At 40.4% G+C, this 19,961-nt stretch overlaps 1 protein-coding gene and 1 long non-coding RNA gene across 10 annotated transcripts in view; one reads left to right on the top strand and one right to left on the bottom strand.

Moving 5' to 3' along the window:
* LOC136790868 (uncharacterized) overlaps positions 1-19,829 on the bottom strand; it is a 74,764-nt gene extending 54,935 nt beyond the window's left edge. The window contains exons 1-2 of the long non-coding RNA XR_010831662.1: positions 18,144-19,829; positions 14,552-14,657 (exon numbers count right to left, since the gene is read on the bottom strand). This is a non-coding gene — a long non-coding RNA (uncharacterized lncRNA). The remainder of the gene's footprint in view (positions 1-14,551; positions 14,658-18,143) is intronic.
* TUB (TUB bipartite transcription factor) overlaps positions 1-19,961 on the top strand; it is a 150,972-nt gene that overhangs the window by 58,257 nt on the left and 72,754 nt on the right. For 6 of the 9 annotated variants that reach the window (XM_066997277.1, XM_066997275.1, XM_066997274.1 and 3 more), the window contains exon 2: positions 6,133-6,224. The exons of the other annotated variants lie outside the window; for them this stretch is intronic. In XM_066997277.1, the coding sequence (XP_066853378.1) occupies positions 6,133-6,224 (92 nt within the window). The remainder of the gene's footprint in view (positions 1-6,132; positions 6,225-19,961) is intronic. 9 annotated transcript variants of the gene reach the window in all.

The following is a 19,961-nucleotide window of genomic DNA, read 5'->3' as shown; positions in this document are numbered from 1 at the left end:
ATAATGGGGTAAAATAAAAAGGATGACATGCTATCTGGACTGAAAGCCAGCTCCTTTTCAGCACTAAATGGATAGCAAAATCCTGTAACAATGCAGTGAGACAGTTGTCTATGATGTAGACGTTTGTGCTATAGTTGGTACTTTTTAATACACAAAAGAAAACACCATGCAGAATCATCTTGAAACATGTATTAATTTTCCCATAAGTCAAGTGCATTTTTGTCATTTTACTATTCATTGTGTATTTATTGGTTTGTTTTCATACCGTGCCAAGGACGTAAGACTTGTCAGAATACCTGCTGTTGTTGTACAATTTTTACCACAATTTTGTAGTGGGGTTGTACCCTCCCTTTTGTTTTGGATGATATTCTAGAATCTGAACAAAAACTCAGTCTTTCTTCTGTTTTTTGTTTTAAATGTAGACTTTGATATTTCAATGGCAACAATGCTTTCTAGGACCACCAACCTGGTGCTCATCAATTTGAGCAGAAATAGGACTTCTGCATTGCTTTTCACTGAGATTTGTTTGGGATTAAGCAAACCAGAGAAAGGTGTCTAAAAATGATACTGTGGTAACTGAGTCATCTGAGGATGTCTCTTTGATCATGTGTTCCCCACAGAGAGACATGTGAGGCCACGTTGTAGGTGTCCCTTAGAGTTCTGAGGTTCAAAAACCTGTGTCCTGAAATAGTCCATGACTCACCTGTATCTGCAACACTTGCCCTTGTGACTGCAGGATTTTATTATTTTAATGCCCTTCTAACACAGCTGCCAGCAATGCTTCTCCAGGGCTTCTCATTTGTTCAAAATGCAGCTGTCTGCTTCCTCGCTAAAGTCAGCAACTGTGCCTGCCTTGCTATTACACTGACAGATTGCCTTTAAGTTGTCCCTTTGTTTTTTGCAGACCTCACTGGATATGCTACGTGTCTTTGTTTTTCTCTGAGCCTTGAACTCTGAGATTTGCATTCCACCAATCTCAGAATAGTAAAGATCCTAATGCTGCATTTTAGTGTAGAAAAAAATGTATTTGTCTTCTGTTGCTTCTCAGAAATTAATTTCCGTTCAACAACTATCTTGGTGTATTCTCTACTCTCTGCCTTTTACATTCTTTTCCCTCTTTTGACATTGAGGGTTACTGCATAATGTCCTGCTGAATATGCATGAAGCTTAAATGTAAAACTTTTGTTGTTCACACCCTATGCAATTTCACAGAGAGGAGATATAAAAATGCAGTCATTACATTTCATAATGGCACTGTACACTGGAATAGTCCTTCAAAACAGACGCATGAAGTAACCAGTACTGTTGGTTTAGAAGATGAGGCCATGGGAATCAAATTTAACTTAAGCTTCCAAGAAGATAACTCCAAATGTGGTAATAGATGCTGTCTTCAGTCTAGGTACTTGATGAATTCTGGAAGTGTTTTATACTGAGAAAGATTCAAGGTAATTTTGGAAGATGTAGCTCTTCAGGAGAAACAAAGTACTTCTGTTGTATTTTGATTGACTGGATAGCAGTCTGAGGCTTGATTTAAAGAGGAATCTGCAATTTCCTATCTTAGGGCAGGAAAGACTTCACTGATTCAATAAACATTAGCCTTGAACGTTCAGTACTTGAACAGATGGTGGACATGGTCATTGTAGCCTTTTAGGTTTTAACACCATGCAAAGTGAATACCAGAAATGCTCACCACTTTTCATGCTTTCTTTGTTTCCTGTATGCAGTTCAATTCCTGCATGTTTTTACAGAAGCTTGGGAGTGCCTCAGGCTCCTTAGTTCCTAGACTGTTAGCAGGAAAAGCATATCGATACTGCCAAGCGTTTGAATAGGCTTGAATTCCAAGTTTAAAACAGGAATGTCGAATGCCAAACTTGGCAGGGTTTGGGAGTTTGGAGGTAAAGCCCTGAACTGAACTGCTCTTGAGGAGGTTGGCATTATCGTATAAGTTTGACTAAAACCCATCATTCAAATGGCTACTAGATGCCCATGTCCTGCAGAGCAGGAACCTAATTAATTCCTAATTAAAATTCTGACTATAACCTGAGAGAAGATGGACCAGAACTATTTTCTTTCTAACTTTTCTTAGTGTCTCTGCTACATGTCTGTTTCATTTACTTTTACAGAGTCTGTTCAGAGGCAGAGCAGGTGGGTGGCAGTCTTGGGAGCCCAGACATGCATTTTGTATGTAAACGTTTCCAAGTGAGCAGGATTATTTCTTGCTTCATGGTTCTACTGCAGAAGTTCCTCTGCCTATTTTTCTCTTTAGGAAGAGGAGGGAAAAACTGCTTGACACACAACTGAAAGACACTTGCTTTGATGGTGATATCCCACTTGCAGAGAATACTGGAGCAGATTGAGAGACTGACCATACCAGCTCTACTTTGAACATGCTACTTGTTTCTTAGAGTGCAAATAACGTCCTGAGGGGCGACATATCTACAATGGTAGCTCTCCATCTTTTCGCCACAAGGACAGGCATGCTGAAAATAGAATCCTCAGAGCGGAAAAGTGAGAGACCGTGATTGTAACTGCTCCGAGCCACCTCAAACCATACATGAGAAGTATAAAACTGAAACATATGCTCAGCTGCTGGTACCAGCTGTTACATTCATTATAGTAATTGCTACCATTAGCGTGCTATTAATATTTCTCTTACGAACTTGTAAAAGAAACCACATGAAAATGGAAAGTCTGCTCCATCTGCAACCATTTTGGTTCTTTGTGGGTCAAGTCATATAATCAACAGTTTCTAGCTAGACCTCACCTCCTGTGATAAGGCTGGTCTGCTCCTAGTTATTAGTGTCATAATGGATGACATGGACATTGCTGTTGGAAATGGTTCTTAGGAAAGAAACTTTGTTTCTCCAAGTTACTAATCAAATTTCCGTTATGTGCCGGAGGAGTAAGACAGCATGTAAATTTGGAATGGCAAAGGTATAGTTGTTAAATGATCTGCTAGTCTATTGCAGAAAAATTCTAATCCTTTGCAACATGCTGGAGGAAGTTTTCAGGACTTTTTCAGCATTTGGTATAGATCTGTACAACCTGGAGACCCTGGGACAGACAGGGAATGCTGATACAATGAGTAGCCTTTTACCAGCTGGACTGTGCGTTACTAGGTCTGAACAGCTGGCATAGCCTGCATTGGAGGCAGCCTGCTAAATCATTCTCCGATACTGGCATTGGTGTGAATCTGAGGCAGTGTCATTCTGACAGTTGTGAAGTGCTCCTGTATTAGCTCTTCATCACCAGCATTTTCCTGAAATGGCTTTGTTGTGGGCCAGGATTTGACCCTATGATTCTTTTTTTTTTCTTTAATTGCATGTCCCCTATTTGTACTCTATTTTGGGAGGAAATTCTCATGTATTAAAGTGCATGTATTAAAGAGTCAGCCTCTTTCAGTTTGAGTGTTAATGCTGCTCACAAGTAGCTTGGAAAAAAACTTCATTTTTTTTTTTAACATAAACTATTAGAATGGAGAATGTTGCTGATTCCACCTGGAGTACTGCATCCAGGTCTGGGTTCTGCAGCACAAGAAAGATGTGGACCTGTCAGAGCTGATCCAGATAAGGGCCATGAAGATGATCAGAGGGCTGCAGCCCCTCACCTATGAAGAAAGGCTGAGAGAGCTGGGATTGTTTATCCTGGAGAAGAGAAGGCTCCAGGGAGACCTCTCTGCAACCTTTCAGTACTTAAAGGGGGCTTATGAAAACAATGGAGAGCAACTTTTTACGTGGGCATACAGTGATAGGACAAGGGGGAATGGTTTTCAAGTAAAAGAAGGGAGATTTGCATTAGATGTTAGGAGGAAGCTCTTCACTGTGAGGGTGGTGAGGCACTGGCACGGGTTGCCCAGAGAAGCTGTGGATGCCCCATCCCTGGAGGAGTTCAAGGCCAGACTGGATGGGGCTTTAGGCAGCTTGGTCTGGTGGGAGGTGTCTTTGCCCATGGCAGGAGGTTGGAATGTGATCTAAACAACACTTATCCATCCAAATAGTGAATACTGCTGCTGAGAAAGTAGTTAATCTATCTCATTCATCTCAGAAGAACATGCAAAGCACCGGAAAACTTTTCCATATTGATGTTTTGTGGTCTGATCCACTTTCAACTGTTAAGGAAAGTATGATTAATCAAAAGTATATTGGTGGTAAAAGTTAATTATTTAGCAATCAATAAATGACTAAAGATTAGTTGAGTACTGATGCTGCATGCATATAGCTATAATATATATTATTTCATGGTAACTTATGCACTCAGTCATTGCCGCACATTAAATACTTCCATGGAAATCAGCTGGACTTCTTATATGTTTGGTCCACATTACTGCTTGCTTTCTCAGCACTTTCGGACTCTCATGAGACAGAGTCCAAAGCCTCAGCACTTGTGATTTTGTAAGCCTGTTGATCTGCAGGGAAAATACTTTCAGTGCTCCCTGTTGTAGAGAAAATGTTAAAAACCACAATGCTAAAGCTGAAATCCAATGGTCAGCTCAAAACAGACTGGATTTACTTGGGAACAGTATGACTTTTTTTTAAGCCAGTTCTGCAGCATTGGAGAAGTGTGGTGTGATTTCTGAATGGATGGAATCCTCAGTGCAGGTGCCATTTTTCCCAGAGCCTCCCAAACTCCTCTGAAGAACGTAACCCCTTCTCTGTGGTAGTCTGAGCCAACTTCAGGCCAGAATCCTTGAAAAGGCTCTAAGGAGAGCAGAGAGATGGGCTGAGCCTCTGCCCCCAGGAGGCTGCAAGGGTAGGTGAAATACTCTATGAAGTCTTCTACATGCCTTCTTATAAATGCATGGAAAGTTGCAGGTCTGCCCCCAAAGGACAATTTCGCCATGTGTCCTCTAAACACATGGTCTGGCTTCATGGAGAGTGGTGGGAGGAGAGGAATGTGCTGTGTCTAAAGGAAGGTGTTGCATTTCTACTTCAATGCATTGAGTTTTTTTTTTTCTTTCTTGAGATGTTGCTGCCTGCTTAGACAGTGGCTTCTTGCAAAAGCAGGTGTTTCTTCCTGCACTGATAGGTATCCATCCCTTCTTTAGCTGTACAGCGGGCAGAGCTACTGTCTTGCTGGAGCGTGTGAAAGTGCTGTTCTCGTGCTCTCTGCACACCATTCTCACTGCCTGGAGCGAAAAGGAAAGGGAAGCTGGTTCTGTGAGTTATCTTCATCATTATTCTGGATTTCCCCTTCACCCTCATCTAGCATCAGCTTGTCCACCCTCTAGGCTCAGTGAGAGGGAACTTGTTTGCCCATCAGATAACCTAACTCTGATACAAATCTCATGCATCAGAAGCAGAGGAAGGTTATACTCTCAAAGTGAACTCCAGCCCAGGACCAGCAAAGGCTCAACTACAAAATTTGTCCTAGCCAAAAACCCATCACTTCAAGGAAAGGGAAGATATAAAATTTGATGGATTTGGAATGAAAGAGCAGCTTATTCCAGAAATGTCATATATAGCACTGATTGAAGGAACAAGGTTTGAGGGAGATCTTGGTTAAGTTTTAGCAGCTCATCATTAATACTGCATCTGTCATGTTTTATGATGATTTATGTAGTATTACAGAAATAATGGACCAAGCCCTTAGTTGCTGTAAATCTTCATCGCTCCAGCTCAGTGAAGTTTTGCTCATCCCTTTGGAAATTCTGACGTTGATTTGCAGTTCTTATTGTTAGAGACAATATCTTTGCTTCCATAGGTTTTGCAGTATGTATTTCAAGCAAGGTAGACAATGTTGTTAAATTGTTGTTAAATCCATCTGAATACAGAGCTTTCTCCATGGATTAATAAAATGAAGCTTTATTTATGAACATTGAGGAGGTCTTGTTATGGTGTTAGCTCTTAGCATTGCAGCTCTCCCAGCAATAATGTAATTTGATGTTTATGCTGCAACAGGAAATCCAAATCTACTAATTCCCAAGTTGCATCCCTTACATGTGAACGACTACTCATAAATCTATCTTTTTGTGTCTCTTTCCCACTGATATCCAAGCAGTGTCTTGTGATCTGAGAGACATTGATTCAATGACAATCTGTTGACTAGCAAAATGCTGTTTGATAGAACTACCACGTCACTTTCCTCAGTATCTTTGCATCCAACTTCTTACAGTTTGTTGATTTTGACTTTCAGGGCACTCCATGCTTGAAATGCAAAAGGACAGAGCCGCAGCCAGAGAGCCACTGCTTGGTCTCCCTGGGGACAGCAGCCTGCCTCGGCAGAGAGTAAGGGCAGCAAACTGACTTGCTGGTGGGATCTGGAGAGAAAAAGGCTACGGACTGTTATGCTGGGTGGGCTATGGAAATTGAAGTTTATGAGATCGTTTTGACTGTGAGTAAAGGGGGGAAAATTCAAGTGTCTGCAGATTTGGCCTAAAGGAAAGACCTGAACAAGTAATGGTGTGACCTGCCAGCCATTCTTTCAAGTAGATCATGCAGCTTTTAAATCCAAAGCCTCTGTGCTTGCAATCTTAGACAAGGAAATTTAAAAGCTTTGGGCTTGAAATCTGATTTAAATTTAAATCATAATTGATTTTTTTTCTCATTTTGATTTTATGAACAGATGGGCTATAGCTAGCAGTTGCCCTTGAGGAGTCTCTAAAAATGTAGTTCTGTGAACTGTTTCCCTGAAGATTGATACAGCTGCTATTTCTTCAGCTATCTCTGAATCATCCTCAATTACAGTATGTCTTTATAAAATAATTACAGGTTTTATCCAAGAACTGAGCCTGACTCTGTATTTTTCATAGAACACTTACGTAGGGTAGGTTAGCAAAAGAGATGGTTTTACCCAACCAAGTTTTCAATTATTTAGCTTTGAACTTTTATTCTCTTATTTGATGTTTTGCTACCATGCAGCAGCTATGTTCTGTTGGAAGTGAAATTGAAAAGATTTTGGTTACTCTATCCATCTCTTTACACTTACTAATTTGTCTGCCAGAGTAAATCGCACACGAAACAAATGCTCAGATGAAGCTATTGAGACTTAAACTAATAAATAAATGATGATATTGCCCTGGAACATTTCTCTTTGTTCGAAAGTCAGGCCACTCATTCTCTTTCCCTCTGCATGTATAATGTGGAAATACTTTGTAAGGAAAAAAAAGTTTTAAATACGTGATGAGAATAGATTAAATAAAAGTATATGGCTTCGTCTTTGGATGACAGCATCACAAGGGCTGGATGATATCCACATAGAATTGTCATCCAGAGGTGCAAATACAGGTTAGTTCATTAAGCCCTTGCCTCTCTGTTTCTCCAGAAATATCTTTGTCAACATCTTTGTAAGTGATGAGTATGTTGCAGTAGGCTGGGCAGTAAATGAAACCACTGAGGCAGCCAGTCATCCCGGCAAGACAGTTCCTCAGACATGAAGGCTGGTGAGACTCTTCCTTCAGTACCTTAAGATGTGGGAGGTTGGTTATGTTTTGTAAACGAAAGATTTTGTTCCCCCCTATGCTCTCAATTTTTGCTACTACTCAGGATACCTTTTATCCATGGCAGAGAGTCAATGTTTCTTCTAAAGAAACATAAGGAATTGCAGAGCCATACAGCTTGCACATGCTTTTACATAATGGCACAGGAGGGACTTGTTCCTCTTTTCAGATGAGTTAGCCAAGTTATAGATTATCAGAAGTGTTGTCAGTAAAACAGATTTTCACCTCTGTAGAAGTTAAATCTCCATCTTTGTTTTCTCTACTATTTTGATGCACGTAACCTGTAATATGCACTGCTATGGAAGACTGCATGTATTAATCTTTCATCTAGAGGAATTTTCTGCATGAATGTCACTGAAATGAAGTATGGAAGGAATCTAAATCCTAACTTGTCTTCAGTCCAGTGCTGGTAAACTATGTAACAGTCAGCAGCTTGGCTGTTCTTTGGGGATACGATTAAACCGCTACATTCACTTTGATTTACTCAAGTAAGTTTTATTCCTCTATCTCAGATTGCAGGTTGATTGAATGATTCTCACTTAGGGCTGAAAACTTTGCATTAGACATTGTGCTGTTTTTTCTTGGAATTCTTTGCTGAAGATGTCTTTTGTTGTTACGAGACAAATGAGTGAAATTCCTTGAGCCCATGAGGACTGGCTGGTTAAGTGACAAATGTTCCTGTGATGGGCAACAGTATGTTCAGTACCTCAAGACTAAATACTCGCTTTATGTGATACTCGCTTTAGTGACCTGGCCTTCTTAAAAATCCTACAGATTTTAACTTAAACTACACTGCCGGAGTGTTTTTGCTTGCAAATTCAGCTTAGTGTAAACTGATGTGGATTTTTTTCCGTGTTTGCTATTTGTTTTTTTTGGGTTAGTAACGCAGAGCTCTCCACCCAGATAATGGCACTGCTAGGTGCAACAAGTGCATCATGAGCCTGTACTGCACCATAATTTGACCACCTCGTGTGTTTACACTGTAAACATTGCATAAGGAAAGAGACCCAAGGGTGAAGTGACTTGTTCAAAATCAGGTAATCAGGGTCTGAACTCAGAATTTTGTTCTGTTGAAACTCAATCTCATGCTGGTTTCTTGGTGTGCTGCCTCTTTGGATGCTTTGCTTTCTTGCCTGGAGTTCTCCTGTTCTTCAGGGGCTACAGGTGTTTGTAACACTACCTTTGTTCATGAATATTTTCTTTTAAATAAAGGGGCAATAGATTGCTTCAGGGATGCAGCTGATCACAGGATAGGAAATGTAACTTCAAGCATCTCTGGAAATAACTGTGATGCTGAAAACCTGTTGTTTTTCAAGATAAATATATTTAATCATTTCTATTACTGAAAATGTCAATTGGGACAGATGTGCATCTCCCTTTGTACCTGCTTAGGATTCTTTTCATGTCAGTGGGGAATTAATATAACTTTATATATATGACACAAATCGTTGAGTGGTAGGTGTTAAAAGAACCCAGAGTCTCCATTTTGTGTTTGGTCAATGTGTGTCTGTGTCAGGTAAGCAAGCAAGACTATTTGTACTACTTTGTACATTTTACGACTGCTGTAGAGAAGGAGGAATACGGGGAATATGCTCAGAGGAAGCTATTTAACTGCCACTCTAAAGCCTGTGCTGGATAGTGAAGCCTGTTAAACAGGATGTCAATGCAAAAACCTAAAATTTTTCCACTATTCTTTTCTGATTTACAGTTAAGTCAGAGGTGTGGTTTCAATGGAAATGATATCAACTGATTCTTACAAATACTTGAATTAATGAACACTTTTCTTTAACCATGCAGATTTGGATTTAATTGCAAATAATCAAAAATTGTATCAAGGAAAGTCAGCACTTAGTGACATTTGGAAAACATGGTAAAATGTTTAAGGCTGGCTAGTCTGATTGTGTTTTCCTCCTCTCAGCTCTACCTTGATCTTATGAGGTTGACTATAGAATAAATATGCATAAATACTTTGACCAGTTCCAATGGATTTCTGGAAATGTCTACTTATTGTCAATTACTTTTTTCCAGAACAAAATTCGTGTCTGAGCCACAGACTGTCCTACAATATCCTATCTCAGTGTAATAATGCATGTAGATCCGTTGGAGAGTCTGTGCACAAAGTGAGTAGTAAAGGGGGAAAAATCAAACTCTAACTACTATCTGACAGCTAGGGCATATGGCAGGGAAATGCATAACCTCCAGGAACAGAGCTCTGATATTTTCAGTACAATTTAGCATGGTAGTATCTGTTTCTACAGATGGATTTGTTTTTAAAAGATGATTTGAAGTCAACTCTGCCATTCAGAAAAATGTGCAGTATCTATTTCCTTTCAAGTGTTGCTTATTTACTATATGGCTGGTATGTTTTGTCAACAAAATTGATTGCTATCAAGTGCTAAGAATTTGGCAACAAGAAGAAAAATATCAGTAATCACCTGCTGCTGCCCCTTCAGGTACTGCATACCTTTGCGTATTTTTATTGTGACCTCATTTCGAATTGACTGACTTACTCCAATAACCCGTTACAATACATGATATTTCTTGAGGCTTTTCATTGTAGTAGAATTGTTGTATTTTTGTTAGTTGTTTTAGTTTTGCTTTGTTTTCCAGCCTGCTGACATATGGAACTTTTGCATGTACTTTATCTGACTGGATTTAGTCTATTATCTTCAACTCTGTCTTCTAGACCTGACTCTCCTTTTTTTTTTTTTTAAATGATATATATTTTCTTCCCTTCTGTTTGTTTTTCGCTCTTCTTCCACATCAGTTTACCTGTTACCCTTTAGTGAACTTTTTCAGTGTTTTCTAGATTGGCTGCATTTTTCTTTTTTTTCCTCCTTGACTTCATTTTCTTCTGCAAGTCTTAGTTTCACTTTGAGGCTTCTATATAAAGGCCAAGTCTTATTGTTAACTGGGTTTGCTTGAGAGTTAAATTGGAAGACATGCTGAGGCACAGAAGGGAGTTTCTCTAGGTCTTTGAGTCAGTGTGTCTCTACACATCTCTTTGCTCCTGCAGTACAATATACCACTGTTTGTTAACACGCTGTTATATTACCACCTTATTAATGTACAGGAAGATGGTGTAGACAAGAATCAATAAATAGCAAATGTCAGAATGAGGAAACTGTTCCAGCAGTTCCATAGGAAGAAATGGTGCTTTTTGCAAAGTGGATTCTCAAGGGCACTGTTACAGTTCAGAATCCATGAGAGGGAGCAGAGTCACACAGCGGGTACAGCAGAAAAAAGTCCAGACATCTAGCATGTGCAGTGACTTCATTACAGTTGCTAGAGGTACAACACGTATGTATATTTAACATATACAAACATTAGTATTCTCTGGGAAAAGGGTCATCACTAGTTTTAGAACAGATTTTTAGTAAACGCAGAAAATCTGTTTTTTCTTCTATTCCCTGCTCCTATTTTGTAAGACTCCCTTTCCCCTCTGCTCTTTTCTGCTTCTTTCCTGTCTCAGGCTTCCTTCTTCCTTATCCTCCACTCAAAGTGTGTTGAACCTGAGATTAACTGTGTTGCCCCGGGGTAGGTGGGGCAATACTGCGGAGACAGTAAAAATCCCTTCCTTAAGAATTGAACCCTGATATTTTCTGAAGAACCTAATTAGATTTTTTTTAAAATCCAAAACAAGGAGATGGAGTTGTGAAAGGAAAAGAGGTAAACTGAGAAACTGCCACAGCATTCATGCAGAAATGGGCACAACTGCTCGTACCAGCAGCAAGGCAATAACATCCTGAGTTTTCTCTTGCCCTTTACATTTTCCCTTTCCCCAGACATCTCACTAAACTCAGGCCTGCAACTAAACTTCCACAAAAGTATTTATTTTTTTTTTAAAGTGAATGCATCATGTTTTGCAAATCTTCTGTCTGGTTTCACATTTTGTTTAGCAGGTACTGTTTGTGAACATCCACTGAAGGAACACTGTTGAACTCAGAGCCTTCTTTTGATTTAGTCATAAATAATACATTTTGGGCAAGCCAGGAAGTCTCTGCTTTCAATTGCTTTGGCTTTGCAACTTGCTGCTTCTGAAGGGGCAATTGAAGGACAATCACAGGATCAATGTTTTGATCTAGAGATGAATAACTGTGTTTGGTACACAAATGACCTAGAACCCAGCTCACCATGGCTGGAAGGACAGAGGGGGAAATGTTATCAATGTAGGGAAAGTGGAGCAGGATTTGGCTTAGAAGAAAAGCACAGAACTGTCATTGATAAGGAGGTGTGAAGAAATCCCCAAAAGTCAAAGAGATGCCTGATTCAGAGATTAGAGAGAAGGACATACACATATAACCCACCTTGTTTTATGCAAAGCCAAATTAAAATAAATAAATAATTTCATAGTCATCTCCCCATATGAAAACCTGCTCAGGCTCAGAGAATTTTGTATCAATTTCTAAAAAAAATACTTCCTACAGAGATTTAAACTCACTTTCACTATTTGATTTCTTTTTTTAATTCTTACCCCAAAATTACATGAGAAATGTTGCTTTACTTCTATCATACAAGAAAACTCTCTTTGAAGAACTTATTTTTTTGAAGTGGAAACCTCATATTAACGCATCCTTTATATATTCTTTACAGCACTCTTTGAAGGCATATGTTTTGCTTGGTAATTAATTAGTACTTAAATACTTATCATTTTAAGTCCAGAGGAAAATTTTAAAAACTTCATGTCTAGCTGCCAGGAAAGATATTTTGCAAACAACAGTTCCTGTCTTTTTTTTCCTCCCAGAAAATTAACAAACAAAATTGCTTTCATTTGTACCTGCTGTTGAGGTGAGTCTACTCAAATCACTGATGAAGTTAACGAGGAAAATGTGCTCTTGGTCTGCCAGATGCAGCTGATACAGTTCTCACAGACCTGTTAATAACTCACCATTGGGTTTTTCCCTGTTGCATGAAAAGTGTTGGGCTGAGCACTGCAGTGCAGCAGGATCTGGCTTCATGCAGGTGCCCCCCGGCTTGTGAGGTGCTGGGACCTCACCTATTTCATGCCTTAACATTGGGGTTGCCCTTTCAGAGGGGCTGGCAGATGCATGGTCAGGTAGGACCACCTGGAACTCCTGGTGGGAAGCTTTGCAGGAGAGGTGTGCTGGGTTGCATGATGAGCCCATGGAGACTCCTGGGTGTAGGCAGGGAGCACTTCCCATGTACTTATGTGAGGAGCTACCTCCTTGCCAAAGATAAACAGCCTCAGCATCCTCCAAAGGAAGCTGGGGGCTGTCCAGCCAGTACCTGTTAAACTCTGTGACAGCTAGATCACTGAGAACCTGGTAAACAGTGGACTAAAACATGTTTACAAGAATGTTAAAACACAATAAATAAGAGCCTCTAAGTTGGACCACGTTATTGAATGCAGTGGCTCACATTTAGCTTCTGTTGAGCTATTTAGCCCCAGCTTCAGTCATCTATTGACATGAAATGGTGTTGTGAAATAAATAATACTTCTAATTCTTGCAAACAGAAATTCTTATCCAGCTGTATAAGTTAAGTTTAGTGCATCTGTATGTTTGAGATTATCAGTTGCAATTCAGAGAAACACTGAGTAAGCAATGCACTCTCATCCTGTCCTTGTTTTGGGAAATACGGAGAACTCAGCGCTTGGCACACGATACCCAGAATATGCTTTGTATGCACAGCAGATGGACGTTTCGGTGAAGGTAGACTACTCAATTCCTAGCTTACCCAGAGACTTTCTTTATAGCTGTAGGCAGACTACATTTTTGCTTTTGCCTCAGGTTATCATCTCTAATGTGAATGCAACATTTTACTGTATTGTATTATAACGATGGTGTAAAGCAGTCACATTACAAATAGTGTCATATATTTGCCAGAGTGTAGATGATTGCAGTAAATCAAGCTAGTAAGTAGCATTAATTCTGAATGACAGCTGGGTATTTCTATTGCATGCTGAAATATATTTAACCCATTGTATTGGGAAGAGAGTAGAAAAAAAATTTCAGTAGTTATTCTTGTTCCTTGTACAACGTTTCACTAGCAATACCTTTTTAAAGAAAGCAACTGAAAAGAGTAACTTAATACTATTTAATCTTAAATATCATCTGAAGACCTTGAAGACTATAGCATGTTTTCTAATTATCAAAATGCTCAACTATTATAAAGCTAGTCTTTTCTAGCTGCTCTGGCTCCAAATAAAATCATTCAAATATTTTTGCTTGTACAGTGAACTCATCCTTATTTTAATTTGATTGCAATTCTGTGTTACGGTGTAATGGAACGTTAATTTTTTCAGAGCCCATGGCTCACTTTTTTTCCTATATAAACTGACTTCTTTCAGTATTCATGTTTGATGGAAGAAGAAATCTAGAGAGTATAAAAGGAGGTCATAATCATGATGTTCCAAATGAACACCTATGGCAAAGTGTTTCTGGTTCTACTCACAAGTTCTGCTCAGAGCATTTTAATTTTCTGGCTCATTGTCAGGTGAAGCTAACAGCTTTTAAAGGCACATAAGTCATGTCTCAGTTTGAAACGTCTGTGGGTTGCAATTATTTCTGAGATTAGGCAGGATTTTTAAAACTGTTTTTGTTGTTGTTTAGTTCCCCAAAAGTTAAGCATGTACACTTAAAACTGTATACTCAGCTGGGGTAGACAGTTTTAACAGAACAGCTATGAAGGATGTATTTCTTAGCTTCAGATTAATCCTGAGGCTTTGCAGTATTAAGTACAGTTGCCTACTCACCATATTGCAAAGGAAAAGACTATTTGATGCAAAGAAAGAGTTTGGGTTTTATCTTTTCAGCAGGCTAAGACACGTTACCATTTGTTAACAGCTTACAAGAATTTCAGGATGGTTCTCTCAGTCTGAGTTAAAAGAGCCTGTTTTTGTACTGCAAGGACACCTCAAGGTCCTTTGGATATTTCATGATGATAAAGGGAGATACAGTAGTTCCCCTCTTGCTGGTTGAATGCAAAATAATGTGACTTAGCTCAGAGGAAACATGAGTAAAAGGCACATTGATATACAGGAAATTCCTTTTAGACATAAGACAACACCTCTTCATTATGAGGACAGTTAAACAGTGGCCCAAGTTGCTCAGAAATGTTGGAGAGTCTCCATTCTTGGAGATAATCAACACTTACCTGACCATGGCCTTGAGAAACCTGCTGTAGCTGGCACAGCTCTAGGCAGAGGGGCTGGGCAAGATGATCTCCAAAGATGTCTTCTATCACCAACCATCCTGAGACACTGTGGAGGAGAAAAAAACAATAATAAAGCTGGAATTGAAAACTACCACTGATTTTTACGAGGGGAAAACAGGCAAGAAGTGACTTATAATTTTGCTGGGCACCAAACTGTGATTTAGTTTGCTATGAATACAGGCCTGTCTTATAGCTGCTAAGAGTCTCTTCTGACAACATCTTTTTGACTTGGTATTCTAGCTGCTTTGACTGACGCACAAATAGTGTGAATGGTTCAGAAAAGTTCAAAAACCACCAGTGCAAGAGGAGAGAGCAGAATTAGTGTGCAAATTTTGGTTTAATAATAACCTTCAAAGTGTGGGAGGAACTTTAAAAGCAAAAGCCTATGGGATATATGCTGAAATGGGATTATCCAATTTTGTATTTAAGCACTATCATAGGAAAATTCATTCTGCGCGATCCTTTCTGGTATCTGCATATTGGAATAATGTTAGAGGGCAGTAAAAAGGGGAGGCTGAAGGGAGCATACAGCAGAATCCACTTCTAGTGGTCCCACTGGATTTGGATGAGTGTTCAATGGGACAGCAATTCCAAAGACAACAGGATCTCAAATGGTGATGACGCTAGTTTCTTGCTCAAGCGTCAATGACGCTTGTACAACAATCACATAGGTTAGTCTGTCTCTGTGCAAGAGACTTTTTTTTTCACCTTAGTACCAGGGTTCATTATTTACAGTGGAGAATCAGAGCATTGGATATATATCCAGTGCAAGATTTTGAGAGAGATGCTTGCTGTCGTTACAAGATCTGCTACGAGACTAGAATTAAAGACTTACTTAGCAGGTGTTGAAAGCAGGCCACCAGCAGCAAACACTTAACTCCTCTAAAGTTAACATTTTTTAAAACTTATTTTCTTTATAGGAAGATGTGGATGTAAGCGTTGGCTTAATCATAGAATGGTTTGGGTTGGAAAAGACCTTAAAGACCATCCAGTTCCAACCCCCTGCCATGGACACAGACACCTTCCACTAGACCAGGTTGCCCAAAGCGCCAACCAATCTGGCCTTGATATTAATGACCAAAATCACTCATATTAGACAGGATCTCAGTGGAGCTTGACAAGTTCAAACTGAAGAGACTAAAGTGAAAACATACTGTTTGGGAGGCTAGGGAACCCTATTCTGATATTGCGGAACAGTTTTTATTTCAGTGTCTTACCAATTGGTATTTATGCTTCACAGCCTCACAATAAAGAAACACAAATGCACTTACTGGAATGAGAATAGATGAAATACAGTAAGGAAAAGTGAGCTGAGAGAGAAGATCAACCATGTAAAGGCTGCAATGAATCTTTCATATAAAAATTTGTCTCCTTTGCAGAGTTTTATCTCCAAATTGCTCACCTTTACCACATAATTTTCTTGCTATGGTTGAAATTGGGATATAAAAAATAAAGCATTTTTGTTTTCTTCAAGAAACAAGAAGATATAACTTGAACTTTTTTTCTGTTCAAAGTCACCAGGAATGTGAACTTGGTGTAAGCCTCATCTAAAGCCCACAACAAGGATCAGAAAATTGCCATTCAATACTTTGATTTTATTCATTGTGTGAGCTTTTTCTTTGTTTTGATTTGTGAAAATTTTAACACTCTTAATCTTCTCCCTGGAGTTTATTCTGAACTTGTTTAAAAACTCACTGCTTGGGAAGAAATCCGCTGAACCTGCTGAATTTTGCTTCATTATACTAAACCTTGTATTTTGCATCTGGCCCTGGTTAGGTGCAGCTTGACTTTTAAAACAAACAAAATATCCTAGATACATTTGCACCTGATCTGAGCTTAATGCAGAAAAGTTCATGAACCTTGCTAGGAGCTCTAATTTTGTAATGAATGCAGATAAGTTTTACTTGGCACGGTTTTGCTTCAAATATGATGGCTTAATTTTTAGATATATTGGAATGGAAAAATCTACACACAACCACTTCTGAAGTTATGCCAGCACAAACACATCGCTAATTCTTGTCATTTGGAGCTTAAAGTTAGAAATATCCAAGCTGATAAAGGAAAACCCAGAAGGTTTACACAATTATGTGAAATCTGTCCTGTTTGTGATATCATATGATTTAGAATTCTGAATAGAAGTGTTTTCTGTGCTATGCTTGAGCTAATCCAGAGATGACAAACTGTCGCATTTGTCCTTTTAAAAGACCTAAAAAGTAAAGATCAAATAAGTCTTGTGGATGACTTAGGAAGTGTGAATTTGGGTGTGTGTTGCACCGCAGCACAGAACCAGGATGGGTCCACAAATAAAACCCATGGTGCTCATTATTACACTTTTCCTTTTTCTGTGCTTTTAGGAAAGAGCTTATATCTGGCTCTTATTTCAGAGCTTGCTTAGGTTCTGCCTACCCCTTTCAAAAGAGTCCTCCTGCTTTGATGTCATGCTGTCTACCCAGATTGCCGGAAGACTTTCAGTTGCAAATGCAGGTGTTTTCAACTGTTATATGTAGTTGTATTATCATTTCAATCAGAAGTGTATTAGGAGAACACTTATTTTACATAGAGAACAAAATAGGAATAATTGGCAAGGTAGCACAACGTACATAAAGATGATGAGATGCATTTGTCAATGGAGGAGATAGGTTTGCATCTACATTGTTGCTTTCTGTGATTTATATATATACATTTAACCTTTAGAGCACTGCTTTTCTAAGAGACTACGTTGCCCATCATGCTGGTATCTGAAACTAAGTATGGCTTTTGAGAAGTACAATTATTTTTACAGATAGCATCTAGAAATTATTATTGCATATAAGGGCTATTTGCTACCTGCTGTTTTTTCCTATTTTTTTTTAGTATTAGTACTTGGGGAAACCGTCACTTGCAAAAGCCAGGTCTTTGAGCTGCTGAAAGTTATCTGAAATGCAAGTGAATAGGTCTGCACCTCAAGGGCAATTTTGAGGCTTGTCACACAGTAAAATGTACACTTTAGGCAGTAACCCTGCCCTGATGCCACTAGCTGTGGCGGGCTTTCTGCTCAGCCCATGCACTTCAGAAACGGGGACAGAGTATTGCCGGTAAGAAAGAGTGAGGCAGTACAAAAGCGAGTGACCTGGGATGTAAATCGGCTGAGGGAGAATCAGTGTGGTGGAGGATTAAAAGGAGGGTTGGGAAGGTAAGTAAACACTACAAAAGGAGATAAAATGGCAAAGAAAACCATTTTTGTTTCTGCTTCTCCTCACACACTTTTCCTGATATTTCTTCTTTCCCATATCAGCTTTCCCTACGTGGAAGCTAATTGCTGTGTATTCCCATCTTCCAGGACACCCTGATGGTCTTCCATTTTCTGAATATCTAGAAACCCTGTAGGTTTTGTATTTGTTAATACAAACGTAGTCTTGGGCTGTTTAAATGACAGTAAGCGCTTCCATGATTTATATAGCTCAAAGGTTCAGAGGGATCTTTTTGATGTGTGCACTAGCTCATCTATCAGACTTTACACTCAGGGCTTTTTGAAAATGGATATTCTAATTACCAGTCTTGAGGGCTTTTGACTCTTCTTTTATTTCTTCTTTTCTACAGAAGCCTCAGCAGCATGGTAGCGGGAGATGGGCATCTCTCTCCTGCAGCTGCCTCCTCACGTTTGTAACACAGGTGGTGAGGCTGGTGAGGCATGTTGTTTTACAGTTCCAGATTGTGCCCAATGGGAACTGGGGTCTGTCAAGTCCGATGTCTGATGCCGGTCAAGCAATAGCAAGTTATCTCATCCACACAGATTTGAGAGAACTCTTCCTTAATGGCAGATCTCATTTTGACTTCTGGAAAATGTTTAAGTTCAGGGTCCTGGTTTTAAACAAAACAGCTTTTCAAAAGTTCTGGAGAGTGAATGATGCAGTAACATTTCTGGTATCTGCTAAGCATGCTTTGTTGGCTCTTGCTGGTTTCCTGGCCCTACTAGACATGTTCTTTGGTAGTAAACTACCATACAATTACATTGGTTTAAAAAGTATCTCTTTCAATCTGTGTTTAATTTTCTAAATTATAATGTCATTAAATGCCTCCTTGTTTTTTATGCTATGAAAACAGGAGAACCAGAATTGCTGTTCTTCTCAACTTTTTCTAGACACTTACTTTTAAACTCCTTGTCTCTGTTTTCTTAGGTGAAGTTTTTTCCACTCTCTGCTCAGATGTGCACCTTTCCACACTCTTAATGATTCATCCTTCCAATTCTGCAGTACCTTGAAGTGGGATAACCTGTACTGTCCTTCTTCCGCATGAGTTCACACCACCAAAAGTAGAGCACCAACACTGATTTGGGGATGGCTTAGCCAGTCAGAGCTTCGTGTCTCTCTCACTTAGGTGCTCCTCTCTATTTTAGCCTTTCCAGGGTGCAGTGGGTGCCACACTAAATTTTCTGACGGTTTATTCTACACTGCCCATTCTGTGCACAAAGGTGACTTCAGCTAACCTGTCTTTTTCTTTAACTCTCTTCCATACACAAAACAGAAAAAACTTCCCAGATATTAGGGGTCCGATGGCAATTATTCAAAACAAATAGGGGAGATATTTTTCATTGATTCTTTCTTTCTTTCTTCAGACTGTATTTATTCGCTCCATGAGTGTTTGTATTCAGGATTCTGGCTCTATAGGAAACAGCTTTTCAAAAGTTCAGGCGAGTGAACGATACAGTTACCTTTCTGGTTTATTCACTCGGTGAGCGAACAAGCGTAGAGCCAGAAACAGACTAATGGGAGGAGAAGCGATTTCCATGGTAGAATTAACAGTTTAAATAGCCCCTACTTCTGCTGCGCCTGCAAGGCCGTAGAGGAGCTGCTCTTGCCAGGACGATGCGGTGCCTGGGGGCTGCCCGGGGAGCTCCCGAGCTCGGTGACACCGAACGCCTCGCTTTTCCCTTAACCGCGTTAAGCCGTCACTGGCAGCCCTCAGACCGAGCCGCCTCAGCCATTTTGGGTCGAGTTGCTGGCATTTCTGGGTGCTGCTGCTGAGCCGAGGCTCGACTGGGCAGAGCTCAAGCCCGGGCCGAGCCGTGAGGGCTGCCTGACCGTTACCCGCCTCGCGCTCCGGCCGTTAGCGGGGCGTCGCGAGCCCCTCAGCCGAGGCGCCCCGCTCCCGTTCCCGCCCCGCACATGCCCAGTGGCCGGGCGGGCGCCGGCCGTGAGTCAGTGGCGGCGCGGCTGACGGGGCAGGGGCGGGCCCGGCGCGGAGGGCGGCCCGGCCCGCCCTGCCCGGGCGATGCCTCAGCGCGGCGGCAGCGGGGGGGCGGGCGGGTAGAGGGGCCGCGGCGCTGCCTCTCCCTGCCCGCCGCCGGCCCGCCCTCCGCCCCCTCCTTCGC

This window comes from Anser cygnoides, chromosome 5 (assembly GCF_040182565.1).
Source record: "Anser cygnoides isolate HZ-2024a breed goose chromosome 5, Taihu_goose_T2T_genome, whole genome shotgun sequence".
NCBI lineage: Eukaryota > Metazoa > Chordata > Aves > Anseriformes > Anatidae > Anser > Anser cygnoides.
The sequence above is the reverse complement of the archived record's forward strand: the minus strand, read 5'-3'. Positions and strand labels throughout refer to the sequence as shown.